At 57.5% G+C, this 17900-nt stretch overlaps 2 protein-coding genes across 4 annotated transcripts; one reads left to right on the forward strand and one right to left on the reverse strand.

Moving 5' to 3' along the window:
• Positions 1–23: 23 nt before the first annotated feature.
• On the reverse strand, positions 24–11628 carry PCIF1 (phosphorylated CTD interacting factor 1). 2 transcript variants are annotated; one of them, XM_039563744.1, is made up of 17 exons: positions 11522–11628; positions 11179–11287; positions 8384–8522; positions 8090–8214; positions 7518–7655; positions 7229–7359; positions 6859–7013; positions 6484–6631; positions 6208–6291; positions 5368–5467; positions 5009–5171; positions 3633–3805; positions 3099–3185; positions 2424–2608; positions 2235–2328; positions 1854–2029; positions 24–1095 (listed from the first exon to the last, which is right to left on the reverse strand). In XM_039563744.1, the coding sequence occupies exons 3-17, from the start codon at positions 8505–8507 to the stop codon at positions 843–845; spliced, it is 2136 nt and encodes a 711-aa protein (XP_039419678.1). In that variant the 5' UTR covers positions 8508–8522; positions 11179–11287; positions 11522–11628; the 3' UTR covers positions 24–842. The 2 variants fall into 2 exon arrangements, with proteins under 2 accessions (XP_039419678.1, XP_039419679.1); XM_039563745.1 differs by lacking the exon at positions 11179–11287.
• Positions 11629–13185: 1557 nt separating this feature from the next.
• LOC104687860 (phospholipid transfer protein) lies at positions 13186–17822 on the forward strand. Of its 2 annotated transcripts, none has more exons than XM_039563747.1 (16): positions 13186–13589; positions 14377–14492; positions 14678–14777; positions 14851–14979; positions 15107–15262; positions 15405–15468; positions 15585–15648; positions 15765–15856; positions 15994–16170; positions 16323–16382; positions 16486–16647; positions 16829–16896; positions 16972–17014; positions 17168–17231; positions 17317–17393; positions 17487–17822. In XM_039563747.1, exons 1-16 carry the CDS (start codon positions 13201–13203, stop codon positions 17625–17627), a joined length of 1902 nt encoding a protein of 633 aa, XP_039419681.1. In that variant the 5' UTR covers positions 13186–13200; the 3' UTR covers positions 17628–17822. The 2 variants fall into 2 exon arrangements, with proteins under 2 accessions (XP_039419681.1, XP_039419682.1); XM_039563748.1 differs by having other exon boundaries at positions 17183–17231.
• Positions 17823–17900: the final 78 nt, after the last annotated feature.

Consider the following 17900-nt stretch of genomic DNA (forward strand, 5'->3'; position numbering starts at 1 on the left):
AGAAGGAAAGTTATGGACACAAGCAGAGCTGTATGCTGGTTTTAATGTTCCTAAGAACTAGGAAACAGAAATCAAAAATAGACTTTGCTCTTCTTGATAAAAGTAATAAAATGGTTAGCTGTGTTAAATTAATCCTTACAAAACAAAACCCAAGGAGGTTAAATAAAGCCCGGAGGCTCCGCATAAAAACCACGACGACTACAAAACAGCTGCAAAGACATCTTTACACACCAAAGAAACTCTTCTCCTCTGCTCCTCCCCTCTCTGGGACACAATGTCAGCGAACACGGGACTCACACGTGAGAAAAGAAAACACAGATGCGATGGGAGCAGCCCCACGGGAGCGTGGGCGCCACAGACAGAACTATTTACACTATGGACACGGAGCTGTGCTGGGGCCAGTCCGGCCGCAGGAGCCCCCGGGCTCTGCCCGTCCCTCTCCTGCCGGGGCCCCTCCGGCCGCGGCGCTCAGCGCCCAGCACTCGCGCTTGCCATCCATCCCTCCATCTGTTCCGCCGTCCTTCTGCCCGCGCGCGTCCCAGCTCTGGCTGCCCCTTCCCTTGGCACTCCGGCGTTGCGGAGCTGCGGCTCCTCCTGCCGCGCCACACTGGGCTCCCTTGCCCCTGGTGAGGGCCACGGCTGAGCCTCCTCTCCCACCGGCTTGCCGGGCGCTCCCGGCTCCTGGGGGCTGGCGTGCAGTTCGCAGAGGAGAGGCAGGTGCCATGGAGCTGCTGCACAGGAGTCCTGGGCCGGTGCTGTGGCAGCCCAGCAGTCTCCTGCTGCCCCGGCCAGCCTCCCCCGGGGGCCACCGGCACCTTCCCCTGCTGCCTCGCACCTCTGCCTTAGTTGGGATTAGTCTCTCGGCTGCTGCTCTGGTCTCGGCCCAGCTCCCTCTCTTTGTCCGCTGTGGAGGAGGAGGAGGAGGATGAGGATGAGGAGGAGGAAGACGAGGAGCTGAGGGTCCGGCCTGAATGCTTGTAGGCTGCAACGAGCTCCTGCAACCGCTCCGGCGTGGGCTCCCACTTGGCAAAGCCGGCGCTGTTCTGCAGGAAGAGAACGGCTGTGTTGTGCACAGCCTTGTAGTACATCTCCTCCCTGCAAGGGAAGAGCACAGGCATCAGCACCTCCCCGGGCCCCTGCCCAAAGCCATCGACACCTGCTCCTCCTCTTCCTGCCATCACTAGGTCAAGCATTTGTCCTGTCCTTTCTCTCATTATTTTGAGAAGGGAGGCACAGTGCAGCCTCAGGCAGTTCTGAGTACAGTAGAGGCTCCTGAGCTTTCACAGAGGGAAGAAGCACTGATGCTGCAGAGCCCCATCACCCTCTACCAGTACACGCATGTGCTGGAACCTTGCTGTCCCTGCAGAGCGGACTCAGCACAGGGAGGCATCAGTCCTAAGCAGGTGAAAACTTCAGTGTTCAGGCACCTGTTGCTTAAACAAGCTGTTGCTCTAACTTGTTGCCTCAGCAGCAGAGCAGAGGCCAGCCGGCCCCGCTGGGGATCAAGTCCCCGCTGCCCCTTGCCTCTGCTCTCCCCGTGACATCCAGCTGCTGCAGCACAGGCAGCTACCAGGCCTGAGGGCTGGCAGAGGCACGGATCAGCGCCACAGGTGTGACCTGCTCCAGCTGGACTCCTGCCCAAGGCATACACCTCTCACAAGCTAAAGTTAGCAGTCATTAAACAGACATTGGATTCACCATGCTGTCTGCCCATCCTAAACACCCAGGGTGATGATGCACTGTGCTTGTCCTTGACTGCTCCCTCCTTCCCACTGTTTTCAGCTTGGGAGAGGATATTTCTGTCACACAGCTTCAGAGCCGTGTTCCCAGAAGGATCTGAGAACAAAGCCTACTTTTTGCAGACGTGCTGGGACCCGCTGCGGTACTCATGATCGAAGGCCGGCAGGATGAGCTGGTGTCGCTTGAACTTGCTCTGCTCCATGCGGGTCAGGGCTGGCGTGGGGGGGTCCCGCCACTCGGGGATGAAGACAATGAAGGAGAGCGGCTCGCTGGAGCTCTCCAGCAGTTTCTAGTGCAAGAAGAAAAGGAACAACCTCAGCACTGGCTGAGCAATGATGTGTTTAATGAGTCCTACAGAAAGGAAATGCTGCTTCAAGAGCAGTGCCCAGCTGTCACTGTCCTCTGCCCCTGCCCTCAGGGCGCAGGAGTGGTGGGGAGCAGAGGATGGATGGCAGAGCTCCATCCCAAACAACCCCACTGGTGAGCAGACATACCTCAAAGTGAGAGACCATGGCATCCATCAGCTCCTCACAGAATGGAGGATTTGCCTCAAAAGAGCCGCTTATAGGGAAGAAATCCAGGCATGGGCTGGAGAAAGAGGCAAAGATCCCCATCAGCTCATCCTGAGTCATCTCACGGGCATGCACCCACACCCACACAGAGCAAGGGAACATAATACTCACCCCCTGGATCCAAAATACCCGTCTGTGTCCAAGAAGGCTGAACAGTACTGTTTAAAATAGCAATTCAGGGGCGAGGCAAAGCATTCAAAACTCACTCCAAAGAGCTTGTGGAGGGCTTCAAAGATGTGCACGGGAAGTGCCCCTTGCAGACCAGTCCCTTCGTACAGCCCCACACCGAACATCATCTGAGGAGAGCAAACCCTGGTGAGCCATGCCTGCTCTTGCTGTTCCTGCTGCTCCCTTCACTGACCACAGACCCAGGGCCACATGTCCATGCACCCACTCCTGTAGGTATGCAGGGCCCCCTTGTCCTTTCTCAAATTGATATAGGTCCCTGCATGTACCCAAGAATGCTCTTTAGAGATTTTATCCAACTCTGACCCCACAAAACCATCAGCTTTCTCTTGTACCCAAGTGAGCCTTTAGCTGCCCCTCAGAGTCAAGAGCTACTGAAGGTTTCCTTCACAAAAATCTTTACCCACACTGAGGTCTCATGTCAAGACCACAACTGCTCCCCAGAACACAGTCCTACCTCAGCATAGCATAAGCAGACTACAGATCCAGTCTAAACCCTGTGTTGCTCCAGGCCTCCAAGGCCGTGGCCCTTTCCCAGAGCAAAGAAAAGTTCCCAGTGCTGCCAACGCTTTCTAAGGTACAGCTGTGGTGAGACCGTACCTGGTATCGACGGAGAAGGCACCAAACCCTGGGCAGGAACTTTTCAAAGCCCGAGTCATCGATGCAGCTGTACCGATAGAGAAGCCACTGGAAGAGAAAGCCCAGATATGGAAGACACCAGGAACAGCCGAGCCACGGTGATACACACACATTGTGACAGGGAGAGGGAAGCTGAGGAGCAGGTGGGCTCTGCAGGGAGTTGTCAGCACATCTGCTGTCACTGCATGAGCCACCAGCTTGTCACTATCATGAAATGAATGAACCAGCACAGCAGCATGTGTCTCTCAGCAAGGGTTGCCTTGGTTTGAGTACAATGTTCTGGCAGCACACTTATTCAGAGCACACACCCAAAACCTGGGAAATACTCCCAGCAGAGCCTGATCCCAGCTAAGGTGAGAGTACATGTCCTCATGCCCATGGCAGCGTCTGACAGCCCTGCAGGGTCAGTTGGCCATCCTCTGCCCAGCCCTGCCCTCAGAGCACATGGAGATGACCCTGCCCTGAGGGGCAGTGGCCTCAGTGCCCAGCCCTTACCAGCTTGCTGAAGTAGTTGCGGCTCACTTTGACCATCTCCCCCTTGTACCGCACACATGCCACGTTGTTCTCCATGTGCATCTCCACGCTGGGGAGTGGCGGGGAGGGGATGGCCAGTCTCACAGGGTAGCAGTACACCAGCCTGTCCTGGACCTCAGGAGCTTCTACCTCAGCTATGGAGAATGAACAGAAAGGCAGCCTGTGAGAAGCCAAGGGTATTCAGGACCACTCTGCAGTCCACCTCAAAAGACACAGTGACCCAAACAAGGCTGAAGAGCAGGGTGGTCCACCCAAAAAACCACCATGGTGGTCCCTCACAGATTTCGTAGGCAGCTACCTAGGTTCAAAGCTGATTCCCCAAATTAATTCCATCTCCAACTGCCAGAGCACAGAGAGGACCCACTTGAAAGCATTTCTCCACCTCTAACCCAGCAGAACTGCAGACAGCACACAGCCAGCCCAGCATCCTGAGGCATCTTCCAAACACTCTTTTTGTTGCTACTGTTTCTTATTTCAGTTTGCCCCAAACTCATCCAAAGCACAATAAAAATTCCCAGGCTGCCAAATGCAGGAGGCAAAGGAATCTCCCTCCACCTTGTGGTTATTCATCGCCTCGGCTTCAGGGAGAGCTCACAGATTAGCTGTAAGGAATCCCTGACTTAGTGGGGTTGGAAGACAAGCATCAAATACAATGGCAAAAGGCAGACATTGGGACCTGAAAGGAGTCCGAAGAGAGGCAGGACCCAAAATGGAAAAGGACTACAGACAGTGGTAATGAAAGAAGCAGACTCCACAGAGGAAGGAAAAGGTGACTAGAGGCAGATGTACAGATGTGAACTAGGAAGAAAAAACACAAAAAAGATCAAGGAACGTGAACTCTCTGCCAGGAAAGGGTGCACAGTGAGAAACTGGGAGGCAGAAGGGTGCAGAAAGGTGCTCAGAACACAAGAAATGTGGCAAATGAGAATAAAGGGAGAACACTCAGCATTACTAAGGGGGTGTCAGCTGTCCCCAAGAATTCATGAAACAGCAGAGCAAAAAAGCAGGGTTCAGAGAGATTAACAAATGCCCTGCTCAGTGTGACCTGCTCCTAACAAGCTACATCATCCTGGCAAATCACATTATTTATAGTATTTGATGTTACAGCTGGGCACAGCACCTGATGGAAAACAGCCTCTCACTGCACAGACACTGTGACTGACAGCTGAGGCCTATGCTGGACCGGCTGCTTCTTACTTTGAAACACAGACTTTCTGACTTTTCGAGACAGAGCTATCCTCCCAACAGGTAACACTCTCTGAACAGGGACAGTCCAGAGCACGGAGCCTTTAACTGCAGTGCTGTAGCTCTACAGCTCTTCAAAGATGGCTGCGTACCAGAGATATTGTTCTCTTTGAGTATGGCAAGATGCTTCTCCCGGATGCGCTTGACATATTCCAGGGATATGTAGTAAATTTTACTGCAGATGCCTTCGACAGAGTCCTTGGCTGCAGCAGACACATGGGGCCCACACTGTTTGCGTAAGTGCTCCAGGCGGTCCTGGGGAAACAGAGAACCAGAGTCTCTCACACGGCCACCACTGGCTCTCCAGGGGTGCTCAGTGTCTCCAGGCTGCTCTCCCATGGCACACAGCGAGAGGAAGCAATGGCAGCCGTCTCCAGAAGGACCTGTACCTGTCCCCACGTGTCTCCTCCCCAGCTCCCTGTGCCCAGCCCCGTATCAGCGGGACACTGACCATGTAGTCCTCCTTGGAGGCAGAATGGTCCCGTCGCAGCCAGCTGAAGGTGTCCTCCACATTCCACTTCACCACCTTTCTGCTGTCTGGGGAAGCACTCCTGCAAAAACAGAGAGGCAAAATTTAACTCACGGCTGCACAGCAAGATATTCCACCCCCTCCAAAGTTTTGTCAGTGGGGAATGTAGACACTGATACTTCCTCAAGGCCCATCCCTGTCACTCCCCTCCAGTTCCCTGGAAAGTGCTTCCAGACGTTTGCATGACTATGGACTGCCACGCTCTCTCCAAAACTTGGTGTAGCTGGCTGCTGTCCTCTCTGCAACAGGAGAGGCCCACAAAGCCTTTATCTGTCACGGCAATGGACCATTTTGATATTGCCTGTAACTTTCAAGTACTGCTAGGGGCTTGTGACTCTGAGAAAACTACCCTGTTTACAAGCTTTTCCTTTTCCCCACAAGGTTCACCCCACAATCTTCCCCAGTTCTGTCTCCAGAACTGGTCAGAAAAACCCTACCTTGTACACAAAATACCACTCTAAGCTCATTGCTTTGCAACAACAGTGAGTGCCCAAGCACTCCTGATTTTATCTCAGGGATAACAGAAGACATTCCATACCCAGTACTTCATTGTCTCCACACACATTCAGCCTCCCAGTATTATATTTTACAGTAATGTCACTATCAAAAGATGGCTCCAGCACCACTGTTTTTCTTCTGTATGTTCCTAACTTTTCTTTTCCTCAATAACATTATGACCAGTCCTGGATAAGGCAGGATGAGCAGCCCCTATAGCCCTTTTGTCTTTTCTGAACGTGACAGCACTGCGAGAGGAGCTCCCACCTGGATTCAATCAGTCGTTTCGCAGCCTCAGCATACTTGAAGAGCAGCCTCTTGGCTTCCTCCCGGAACTTGATTCTGGATAACCTGAAGTTAAATTCATATGCATGAGTATCACAAAGGCGTGGAGGCCAGGTTCAGCTCCCCAGCTTTCCTTCACCAGCATCCAATCACTTCATTAGCCAAAGGGAAGCACCGCAGCAGAACCATGGCAGGTAAATCACCGCACCAGACTGACCCAGAACCATCCCAGCAAGGTATCCTGTCTGTGAACAGTACCTGATGGGAATGTCATTCATGATCTCTCTGAACATGGAAGGAGACACTACTGGCTCGCAGTCACTCGGTAAAAGAGGATCTGTCCCTTTATCAACCACCTTCCTCTCCAACATCCAGCGATTGAATGACTCCCTCGGGGGGTCAATCCCTGAAGACGTACAGAAGAAGGGTCTAATCAATACAACACAGAAATGCCCAGTAGCTCTCATAAGGATCATCACACGAAGTTCTGCCTAGTCAATTAACCAACAACATCACAGAGTATAACCATCACAAAAAGAGAACACAAGGACTAGACAGGCATAAAACAAAAGGTAGATCACCACAGCACTGCAGGACTGAGAAGGAAATCAAGGGAGTCCAACAGAAACTCACCTTCTCGCTGCTGGCAGAGCTCTCGGTAATGCTGCCGCAGCTTGAGAATGAGCTGGGACCTGAGCAGCTCCACTTCAGGGTGTGGAGAAAGCACTTCCGATGGTGCTCTCTGCTTAATCACGGCGTTTGTCTGAATATCCAGGTCCCAGTATACTCTGTGGCAGAAGCAAATGTCATCAGGATAACCAGATCATTGGCTAATTATCAAATATTCTAAAGATGTTTTTCGGATTGTTTCACCAGCCAGGAAACCAAATTATCAAGACTCCTGGCAGTGATTTATCCTCAGGTTCCTCAAAGATATCTGGAAACCTGTGTGTCTCTAACACTCTGCTAAGAAAGGAAGAGAAGACAAATGGATACAACTCACTCAGTTGGTCGTAGAAGAGCTGCCTGCTGTTTGTCTTCAGGTGAAACACACCATGCCTTCAAAACAGAGGTTCCTGGAATACTGGGAGAGCTGGGGACTGGCTGAGCACCTGGGTTCCCTGGGACATCCGCCTGTGTGCGTGAAACATGAATTACTACACCAGAGAGACAGGTAAAGGAGTAGCAGCCCAATGAACCAAACAGTCCCACACCAGAACACACGTGGGAGACTCCCATGAGCCCCCTTTGGTTTCAGGCTGCACACATTAGTTTCAGAACACCACACCCACCTTGGGCTTCTTCACACTGTTGCCACTTGGTGGAACCTCCTCGGAGAACCTCCTCTTCCTCTGCTTGCTCTCCACAGAAGCATCTGCCACCCCACCTTCCAGTGGCATTGGAGCTGCATTCAGTCCCAGAGGGTCTGACTATGAGAGTCCAAACAACAACAGCACACGTCAGCTCCCCCGCTGCCACTGCAGCGACCCAAACGAAAGTGGAAAGCTCTTAACTTCCCATTGCACTGCTCCCGGCTCCCATGTGGATGGAAATAAGGACACCTGCACAAAGCTGAAAGATTCTCTTCTAGATCTGTGCCTATATGCCTTTTTTTAAGACTTTAATGAGAAAAACTCATCACAAATCCCCCACGCTGAGTGTTCTTTGAGCGGTGCATGACGCCTGGAACAGCATCACCTGACAGGCACCTGACACAGGAACACTTCCCCAGAATCACACCAGACAATGGACTGAGCAAGGAGCTCTGAAGGCACAGAAGACTCTCCCACACCTGTAATCTGAAGTCTACAGACCATGAACACCCCAGTCCTGGCACAGCCCCCCAAAGTGAGTGTGCACTTACGATGACATCGTGCTGTCCCAGCACAGGCATTTCCCACAGAGACTGGTTCGTGAAGCGGTTGAAGTAGTACGGGCGGTTCTCCCGCTTGCTCCAGCACTTCTCCCAGCCAGCCTGCACCAGCTCATCTGAGGACAGTGAGAGTCAGGAGAGGAGCATCCTGCATTACAGCCCTGGCCTGCAGGTGCCCAGCACTGTCACAGCACACTCTGAAACACACATCGTTCCCCGCCAGCCTCGCTTCACCCCCTCCTCGCTGCCACGGCCCTGAAGAATTCCCAAAGGCAGAGTCGGTACCTGGCAGGTCCTGTACCAGGCGCATGGGTTTGGGGGAGCTGGGCTGGCTCTGGTTGGAGGTGCCAGGTGAGTGACTCATGAGAGACGCTTCCTCCGCAGGGCTTCTGTGATTCTCATTGGCCATTTCTCAGCAACCACACTAGAAAAAACAGAGTAATATCCAGTGTTACAGCAGGAAAGGTCCCAGATCTGCTTGGTGCACTCAGGTGTAGCAGTACAAGCTTATTCTGACAACAGGAATTGAACCAGAACACACGAACAGCACCTCAGTTCTGAAAAACACCTGTTATCCTGGACACGACTAGCTATGAGGAATGCTCAGTGTTAAATGGGGTTAACCAGGGTGTTCTTCAGGCCAGCATTCAAAATATTCCCTCTTCAGTTAGCTCTCCCCAAAGAGTGGAGCATCAGATTGTAAAAATTAACATACACTCCTCTGTGATTATGTGCCACCTTCTGCTACACCAATACCACTGGCCATGTCTGATCTGTTATCCTCAGAGACAGTTTAAATCAACTCACACACACATAACTGCACATCATTTCAACAAAAGGCTTTAATTAAAAAAAAAAATCTGCTATATAAAATAGCCCTGGAGGCTCAGGAACAACTTCTGTGGTTCAGAAAACCACAGGCTGGGAGTTGGGAGCTCCCGAATTATCACCCTCTGCATGTCCCAGGCCAACATGTCCTAGTCCTAGTCCCACAAGCAGGGCCTCAGCCAGCTGTTTCAGCCCTTGCTGCTTTTTCATCTGCATAACAACAGTTATGCAAAAGAAGGTCTGTTGGAACAATAAAGCTCCTCTTAATCATAATTTAATGTTGCCAGCTGGAGAGAAACAGCCAGGCTTTTCCTCTCTTAGTCACCACTCTTCCCCTGGGGAAGTTTCTGAAACAGTGCCGCAGATTGCTCTTCTCTGGCAGCCCAAAACACACTGGCAATGAACTGGGGGGAAACAAGGCATTTTACATAATTCCCAGCTACCTCAGACACTTAACTATATTCAGGCTTTGGAGACACCCGACAGCACACACCAGCACAGTCAGGGCGGCAGCAGCACAATGCTGCGCACAGCGTGCTCTTCACCTGAGCACCACAGTACCTGGCAGCAGGAGCCACGTACAGGAGCTCTTCAATAAAAACTCTGGATTTTTGTGGGCTAAGTCACTTGGATTTAGTTACCTTCCTGCCCTTCCTGTGCATAAAGCCCACTGACTACTTCAGTGGAACAGAATGGCAGGAGCAAACAGTGGTCAAGAGCGAGTGCTCAGTAGCTCAGCTGCCCACAGCATCGGCTGTGAGATCAGCACTGAGGAACTTGACCCCTTCAGCCCCTTGGAAGATGTTCCCATCCTTCCAGGCAGGGTACATAAGGGAAAGTGTGGAACACTGTGGACACCTGGAGTTTGGGTCTCTGCTCTAGGGCAGGGAAGTAACGTTCTGTGCCTGCTGCAGAGCGCAGGATGCAACTGGGGACCTTTAACGGCCTCAGCAGGTGAGCGTTGTGCAATCTCACACTCCCTCCTGAACTCCAACCCCACCATGCCCTTACAGTCACTTCACAAAGGTGCCAAGGTAAGCTGGGCCAGCAGCAGCAGCTCAGGCTCGTGTCAGCCAGTGGGTACAGTGACCCTGGAGACCGAGGGGCTGCAAGGTAGGAGCGCGGGAGCCTCTGAAGGATGTTTAGTCCGTCCTCCTGAAACTAAAGCTACACTTGCACATGCAGCTGCTGCTGCGTCCTGCACATTACACAGAGCACATGCTGGAGTGAACTGGTGTGTACTGCAGGGACCAGAGCTCCCAAAGTGATGTATGTCAGGATTCAGAGACAGCGCTGGGCACGGAGCCCTGCCCAGCTTGGATGGCACATGCCAGCTCCAGTGACCTGCCAGTGTTTTTCATCACCCATCACTCAAAAGAGCTGTCAGATAGGGTCACTGGCTCTGCCTCCTCCCATTTATGGATAAACTGGAATGGTGGAAGTAGCCAAGCAGCTTTATCACTTGATCAGTGTTAACAAGTATTAAATCCAAGTACCCTTAAGGCCTGGGAAAAGGAAACAGCCAAACTAACAGGAATCCTGGCAGAAGCCACTCTACTTTTATGTAACTACACTGGGACTTAGACAGTGACAGGGATCCAGAGGAAGCATTTTATGGTGATTACGGTATGTTTTTATACACCATGGCAATGCATACAGTGCTTCACAAACACGGTACAACGCTGTCCCTGCCCAGAGAGCTTACAACCTAGAGCAGCAGCACAACCAGAGACCACACAAGGGGGAAGGAGACACAGAGTAAAGAAGTACAGCAAACAGGACCGGTATTTGTTTCCATTTCACCGAGGTAGGATTTTGTACAAGACAACAGCAAATGCAGACAAAGGAGATCAGCGACAGCCCCCCGGGACAACTCCGCGGTTCTCCCCCATCCCAGAACCACGGCTGCTCCAGGAGGTTGGCAGCCAGGCCACCGCCTCCCCCATCGGTACCCATCCCCTCGGTCACCCAGCCCGGGGCTGAGCAGCGTAGCGCTCCCGGGGCAGCACGGGCACTGGGGACCGGGGCACCGTGTCTGCGCGGGGAAGCGGCCGGGAACCTCCTGGGGCTGCCCTGCCGGCGGCGAAGACGGCACGGAGCTCCTCGGCGCGGCGGGCCGGGACCGGCGGGCGGCCACGGGCGCCCAGCGAGTGCGGAGCGGAGGCGGCGGCGGCGACAACTCTGCAGTCTGGCCGGGAGAGGTCCGGGGGCGCGGCCTAAGCGGGGCGGCGGCCGGCCGGGCGGGTACTTACGGTGGCGGGCTGCCTGGCGGGACGCGTGGCCGTCGCTCCGTGCTCGCCGCTGGCGCGCCGGGGCCGCATCCTCATAGCGGGGCGTCCCGCGCCTGGCCCGCGGGGGCGGCTGCGGAGACAGGAGCCCGTTACGGCGCCGCGGGGAGGGGCCGCGGGACGCGCAGGCGCGGCGAGGGCACAGCGGGGGCGCGGCGGCGGGAGCGCGGCGGCAGCGGCGGCCGCGCTCTAAGATGGCGGCCGCGGGCCTGCGCCGCCTCCCCTCCGCCGCCCGCCCGCTGCCGCTGCCCGCCCCCGCCGCCTCCTCCTGCACGGCAGGCCGCGGCCACGTGGTTGCGCCGCTTACCTGGGCGTGAGGCCAGGGGCTGCAGGCACCGGGCACCGCTGCGTCTGCCACCGCCGCCGCCCCACCTCCGCCTCTCCCGCCCCGCCGCCGCCATCTTGCGCCGGGGCCGCGGGTGTGGAGCGCATGCGCGGAGCAGAGCCCGCGCTCGGGGGAGACGCCTGACGCATGCGCAAAGGCTGCGCTGTCGCCCCGCCTGCCCGGCGCCATCTTTGTGGTGGGCACCGCCCCGCGGTGGGTGCGGAGTGGCCGCCGTCCCGCCCGCGCTGTCGCGGAGCCGCTTAGTGCGGACCGGCCCCGCCCTCTCACCCGCCGCGGGCGGTTCCCGGCACTGACAGGGCGCGGCAACAGCGGTCGCCGCCAAAGGGCCTTTGAAGAGCGGCGGCGCCGGGGTGGGGCGGCGGCTAGGCCGGGGGGGCTGCATTGATGTACGGGCGCGGGGCTTCCGCCGCCCGCCGGGCTCAGCGGTCGCTCCTGCTGCGTTTCAACCCGGGCCGGCTCTGGCAGCCGCTGCCTGTCCCAGCGGTCCTTCGGGCACAGCGCTGACACGTCCCTCTCCACAGTGTTGCCGTGGCCGTTCCCTGGCCCGTGGGTCCTGGTGCCAGGCGGCGGGCGCTGGCAGTGAAGGACGGGGTGCAGCGCTGGGCACAGCCTGATGGTCGCTCGGGTCGCTCCCTTGCCCCGTGGCTGCTGCTGCACAGCGTGTGCTGGAGGATGACACGGGACGGGGAAGGGGGACACGGCTGTTACTGGGGAGTCCCTGGGGGCTGCAAGACCCCCTCGCAGCCGGCGGAGCTCCTGGCGCATCCACCCAGCAGAGCGCCCGTCCTGCTTCGGCCCCACCTCCCTGGGTAGCCGATGGCCGGTGCTGGCCTACAGCCCCCGGTGAAGACGGGACGGAAGCCTCTCCTGCCCTTTTCCTCTGGGATATCCCTGCTGCCCAGCTTTCCAAGGGGTTTCCCATCTCCCGGAGTCCTGCCCTCTGCTCCGGGAGCACCGGGGTCAGTTTAATGAGTTAACGCTGGCGCAGCAGTTCTGGTGGGATAAGTGCTGTGTAAGCACTGAGGCTCCCGTTTTGGGCTTCCAGCAGCCCGGCTCCGCTGCCCAGAGCACCGATAACCGTCCGGGGCACAAAGGGCCGGCTCAGACCGACCCCTGAGGGCAGAGAGGACTCTGTGAAGGGACAGTGAAATTCCAGCCTTGGAACGAGGCAGCTCAAGTGGCCGGGGGGGGTGGTGGTGAGGGCAGGGGCAGTCCCTCGGCATGGCTCGACCAGGCAGGATTTCAGGAGGGAGTCCCGGGCTGAGGAGTTGCCCATCCCTGCCGTGATGGGAGCAGGACGGCGGCGTGGGTGCTGATGGGGACAGTCTGGCAGTGTCCATCTCGGCACTGCAACCCTGGTGCCAGCCAAGCTGCCGGTAACACACGGGGCAAGGACATCCAGAGGCATCTGCGGAGCCAGTGCTGCCTGGCTTGGGGTCAGAGGCTGTGGGGGCAGCCCTGAGGGTCCACAGCCTCGGCAGCTTCTCTGCTCAGGTTCATATTACAGATGGGCACGAATCAGCCCCCAGCAGCACCCCCGGCCCGGGGCCGCGGAGTCTGCACTGGAGCTGGGGTAGCTCAGCACTGGCAGAGGCTTCATAACACAGATTGGGGGTCCCCAACACCACAGGCCCTCCTGGATGCCGTTTGCACATGTGCCCCTCGCACGGGGGGTGCCGGAGAGATCCACGGCCGGGGCTGCGTGTGCAGGACGCAGGGAGCGGTGTTTTTGGGGGGAGGAAGCCTTCGTGTCCGGCCTGAAGCTGGGGTGGCCAAGCGAGCCACTGTCTGTGCCGGTGCTGGCAGCCAGCCGGGCTCGGCGGGACACAGACCTGCATCCTCCCCGTCCGTCCGTCCCGCTGTCTCCTCCCAGCTGTGGGCCCGCAAGGAGTGGCAGCTGGGGGCTATATAAAGGCAGGGAAACCTCAGCCAGCTCAAAAGAAAGTCTTGGAGTTGGTGGTGTTCTCCCTCCCTCCTGCCTTCACGTGATTCAGCTTCCCCACGTCGGGAGCCGAGGACAAGCCTCGCTGTAAGTACCCGAACTGAGCCGGCATTGTGTGAGGGAACCCCCCAGCCTCCGGGCAGGACGGTGGCTTCGGGCCCCGGGGAAGGGGGTCCCCCATCCTCCCCCTTCATAGAAGTGGAGGAAAACGCTGTGAGGGAGCCCCGTCCCGTCACACAGCCGCGGGGAGGGCGTCCCCCCATCCTCTTCCTTCGGAGAACTGGGGGAAGCTGTGAGGGAGTCCCGTCCCATCTCACAGCCTCGCAGGCAGCTCTGCCTGTTGCTGCGGGATGGACAGGCTCCAGCTCCCGTCTCAAACCAGTCTGGGGGTAGGCGGCACATCTCGGGGGGGGGCTGTGAGGGTTGTGGGACGGTCCCACGGGCGAGGGCTCGCTCCTCTGCGAAGTGCTGGGGCTCCCCGCTGCAGCAGCACACACGGGGCTGGCGCCTGTCTCTGCGGTTTGGGGAGCGGGGTGTGTTCAGGACGGGGGGAGGGCTGGAGTGGGTGTTTCCAGATGTGGGACCCTCGGGCTCCGCAGGGCCGGTGCTGGGGCTTGTGCACAGCACCCTGGGGTGGGGACCGTGCCCCTCATAGGTCCAGGGATTTTGGGCTAAGGGGACCTGGGCAGCATTGGGGGGTTTCAGGGAGAACAGTGGAGCCGTGGGGAGTTCCTTGGAGCTATCCCCAGCCCCGGGCAGGTTGGACAGCAGCTGCTTCCCTTCCAGGCTAGCCGGGAGTCCCCCTGGCCCGTCCGTGCTGACACTCGTGCACGTCCCCAAGCCAGTCCATGCTAACCCTGCTCTCTGCCTCCAGGTGCGAGATGGCTGCTGGCAGCTGCCTCCTTCTCCTCCTCCTGCCCTCGCTGGTCACAGCCTCGCACAGCCCTCCTGGCTGTAAGATACGGATTACTTCCAAGGGGCTGGACCTGGGTAAGGGGCCGGCCAGGATCTCACACATTCTGGGAAAGAGGGAGGCTGGACACCCTCCCGAGTCTGTGCTTGTGTAGGGCTCTGCCTGCACTGCCCGCCATGGGGCGGCCGGGAAGGAGTGGGGGCTGTCAGGGGCCATGCTGCCGAGAGGGCACGTCCCAACCCAGCCTCGTTTTTCCCCGCAGTGAAGCAAGAGGGGCTGCGCTTTGTGGAGCAGGAGCTGCAGAACATCACGGTGTCAGACCTGCATGGGAATGAGGGGCAGTTCCAGTACAACATCAGCCAGTGAGTGCTGCCTGCTGCCCATGGCTTCCCATGTCCATCTGTCTGTCTAACCAGCCCTATCCTTTCCCTGCAGGGTCAAGGTGACAGACCTGCAGCTGGCCTTTTCAGACCTGAACTTCCAGCCCCAGCAGCACCTTGTCTTCAATATCAACAATGCTTCCATTAGCCTACGCTTCCGCAGGCAGCTGCTCTACTGGTTCTTGTGAGCTGCCTCCCCCTCCTGCTGCCCTGGGTGCTAGCTCACCCCACAGCTGTGCGCCACAGGTGCCTTGCTGTCCTGCAGCTGGCAGGAGCTGTGTGTTCCTCTCATCTGCTTTCCTGGCTTCCAGCTATGACATTGGGTCCATCAATGCCTCTGCGGATGGTGTCCATATCTACACGGTGCTCCAGCTGGCCAAGGATGAGGCTGGGCGCCTCAAGATCTCCAATATGACCTGCAACGCCTCCATAGCCAGAATGCATGCTGGCTTCTCTGGCACACTCAGGTACACCTGACCCCTCTGCCTGTGCCTGGCTCCCTGACCCCCTTCCCACACCCTCAGTGCTTCCTTTGCCCAGCTATGTGCTGAAATGGGCATGGAGCCACAGAGAGAACAGACAGTGCAGAGCCACTCTTGTGTCCCTCAGGAAGGTCTACGAGTTCCTGAGCACCTTTATCGTCACGGGGATGCGCTTCCTCCTCAGCCAGCAGGTACAGCTGAGTGCAGACAGGCGATGGAGCCTGTGGGGCTGAGCCTTGTCCTGCCTTTGCAGCTCCTCATCCAGTCCTGGGAGTGATTCCCCTCAGCCTGGCTCCTTGCCTTGCAGATCTGCCCATCCCTGGAGCATGCCAGCCTGGTGCTGCTGAACTCTTTGCTGGACACAGTGCCTGGTGTGTGTTGCCCTGGGAAAGGGACTGGATCCCATTCACTGTAGGGCAGACAGGGCTGGGCATCAGGCTGCCAGGCAGCTCCAGGCTTAGTCACACCACCACATCTTCCCTGGCAGTGAGGAACTACGTGGATGAGCACATTGGGATTGACTACTCCCTCCTACGGGATCCATCTGTCTCCACTGAGACCCTTGACCTCGACTTCAAGGTGAACACTGGGTCCTGCCTTGCTGGCCCTTCCCCATCCCTGTGGGAAAGGCTGTGCCAGCAGGCATGTTGGGCTCCATGGAGCAGGTGGGGTGGGCTGCTGTGTGGCTGTGGGAACCTCTCCTGCTCTTGGTCCAGGGCATGTTCTTCCCCCGGGTGAGAGAGGACCAGGAGCTGGAGAACCACGCGGTGGAGCCGGTGATCAAGGAGACTGAACGCATGGTTTATGTTGCCTTCTCTGAGTACTTCTTCGACTCAGCCATGCACTCGTACTTCCAGGCAGGAGTGCTGACCATAGAGCTCCAGGGGGAGAAGGTAACAAGCACCAGACACAAGGACTGTGGTGTGCAGGCAGGAGGGAGGGGTGGACTCTGTCAGAGCCCAGAAGAGGTGCCATCCAGGGGGCAGCTTTGCTGAGACCCACAGCAGTGGCTCGCTCTCCCTCCAGTGGTTTGTGCTCTCCACAGGTGCCCAAGGACCTGGAGGTTTTGCTGAGAGCCACATTCTTTGGGACAATCTTCATGCTGGTGAGGAGCCCCCATAGAGGGTGGAAGACACAGTGGAGCCCCAGGGCAGAGCACGGCCCTGCCCTGCCCTGCTCCCTGCCTCCAGCTCACCTACCTTCCCCAGAGCCCCTCCGTGGATGCTCCGCTGCGGCTCGTGCTGCAGGTTTCTGCTCCCCCCCGCTGCACCATCAAACCCTCGGGGACCTCAGTCTCTGTCTCTGCCTTCCTGAACATCTCACTGGTGCCCCCAGACCGCCCACCTGTCCAGCTCTCCAGCATGGCCATGGTGAGGGGAGGGGCTGGGGTTCCTTGTGCAGTCACCCCAGTGCATATAGGAGCAGTGTCCCCCATCCCGTGTTAAAAGGCACTGGTGTCACTGAGCAGAGGGACACTGGGCCTAGGGGATGAGAGGAGCAGCTGGCCTGGTTGTCCTCTGCCTGCTGTGAGTCAGCCCTCTCCCTCCCCAGGAAACCAAGCTGAGTGCCAAGGTGTTTCTGCAAGGGAAGGCGCTGCGTGTGCAGCTGGACCTACGACGGTATGGCTGGGGTCCCATGGGGGCATGGGGAGAGTCCCCTCCACACCCTACTCACAATTGCTTCCTTCTGTCCAGGTTTCGCATCTATTCCAAGCAGTCGGCGTTGGAGTCGCTGGCGGTGAGAGCATGGTGATGGCCTGGGACCCCTTACATGCAGCCACAGCGTGGGGTGGGCTGGGGAGAGGCTGTCCATTCAGGATCGCCACTTCCAGCCCTCCCTGCCCTGGCTGCCAGCTCTGCTGCTACGCTGACCCCAGCTCCATTCCCACAGCTGTTCTCACTGCAGGCCCCACTGAAGACCCTGCTGCAGCTGACCATCATGCCCATCATTAACGGTAGGGACTGCTGCTCCCACACAACTGGGAGTGTGGGCAGGGGCACAGCAGGGCTCAGCTTCATCCTAGCTCTCCCTCTCTGCAGAGAGAACAAAGAAGGGAGTGCAGATCCCACTGCCCGAAGGCATGGACTTCACCAGGGAGGTGGTCACCAACCATGCAGTACGTGGTGGGATGGGACAGCGTGTGCCTCCATGTCCTGCTGGGAAGGGCATTGTCACCTCCAGCTGTGCACTGACCCTCTTCCCTCTGCAGGGATTCCTCACAGTGGGAGCTGATCTCCACTTCTCCAAGGGGCTGCGGGAGGTGATTGAGAAATACCGCCCACTGCCCACTGCCGCTGCCTACGCCAGCTCCTGGCCTGCAGAACCCAGCCTGGACCCCAGCTCGCTCTAGTTCTCCTCCCTGGACCAAGGGCAGATCCTGGGCTGGACCCGTAGACTGTAGGTAGGAAGCAGCTTCCCTGGTACCACCAGCACATTGTCAGGGCATCCAGGCCCTGGTGCGGCGCAGCAAGGTGGAGAGAGTGCTCTGGGAACCCCTGCTGCACCCCTGCTCATTACACTAATAAACCACCTGACTCCAACCACATGGCCACATTGCTTGGAGGACATGTCCATGCTGGGGAGATGGAAAGGAGGCAGCCAATGCTGCTGCCCAGCACAGGTC

The sequence above is a fragment of the Corvus cornix genome, chromosome 20 (genome assembly GCF_000738735.6).
Source record: "Corvus cornix cornix isolate S_Up_H32 chromosome 20, ASM73873v5, whole genome shotgun sequence".
In the NCBI taxonomy this organism is placed as follows: domain Eukaryota; kingdom Metazoa; phylum Chordata; class Aves; order Passeriformes; family Corvidae; genus Corvus; species Corvus cornix.

Excerpts from the sequence above, each read along its gene's own strand:
- PCIF1 (XM_039563745.1), bottom strand. The coding sequence starts at position 8,507 with ATGGCCAATGAGAATCACAGAAGCCCTGCGGAGGAAGCGTCTCTCATG. Across the intron at positions 6,292-6,483 it reads ATGAATGACATTCCCATCAG|GTTATCCAGAATCAAGTTCC; the intron begins GTACTGTTCACA and ends ATTTAACTTCAG. Across the intron at positions 3,186-3,632 it reads GCAACTACTTCAGCAAGCTG|TGGCTTCTCTATCGGTACAG; the intron begins GTAAGGGCTGGG and ends TTTCTCTTCCAG.
- LOC104687860 (XM_039563747.1), top strand. The coding sequence starts at position 13,201 with ATGCCGTTTGCACATGTGCCCCTCGCACGGGGGGTGCCGGAGAGATCC. Across the intron at positions 16,383-16,485 it reads TTGGGACAATCTTCATGCTG|AGCCCCTCCGTGGATGCTCC; the intron begins GTGAGGAGCCCC and ends TACCTTCCCCAG. Across the intron at positions 16,648-16,828 it reads AGCTCTCCAGCATGGCCATG|GAAACCAAGCTGAGTGCCAA; the intron begins GTGAGGGGAGGG and ends CTCCCTCCCCAG.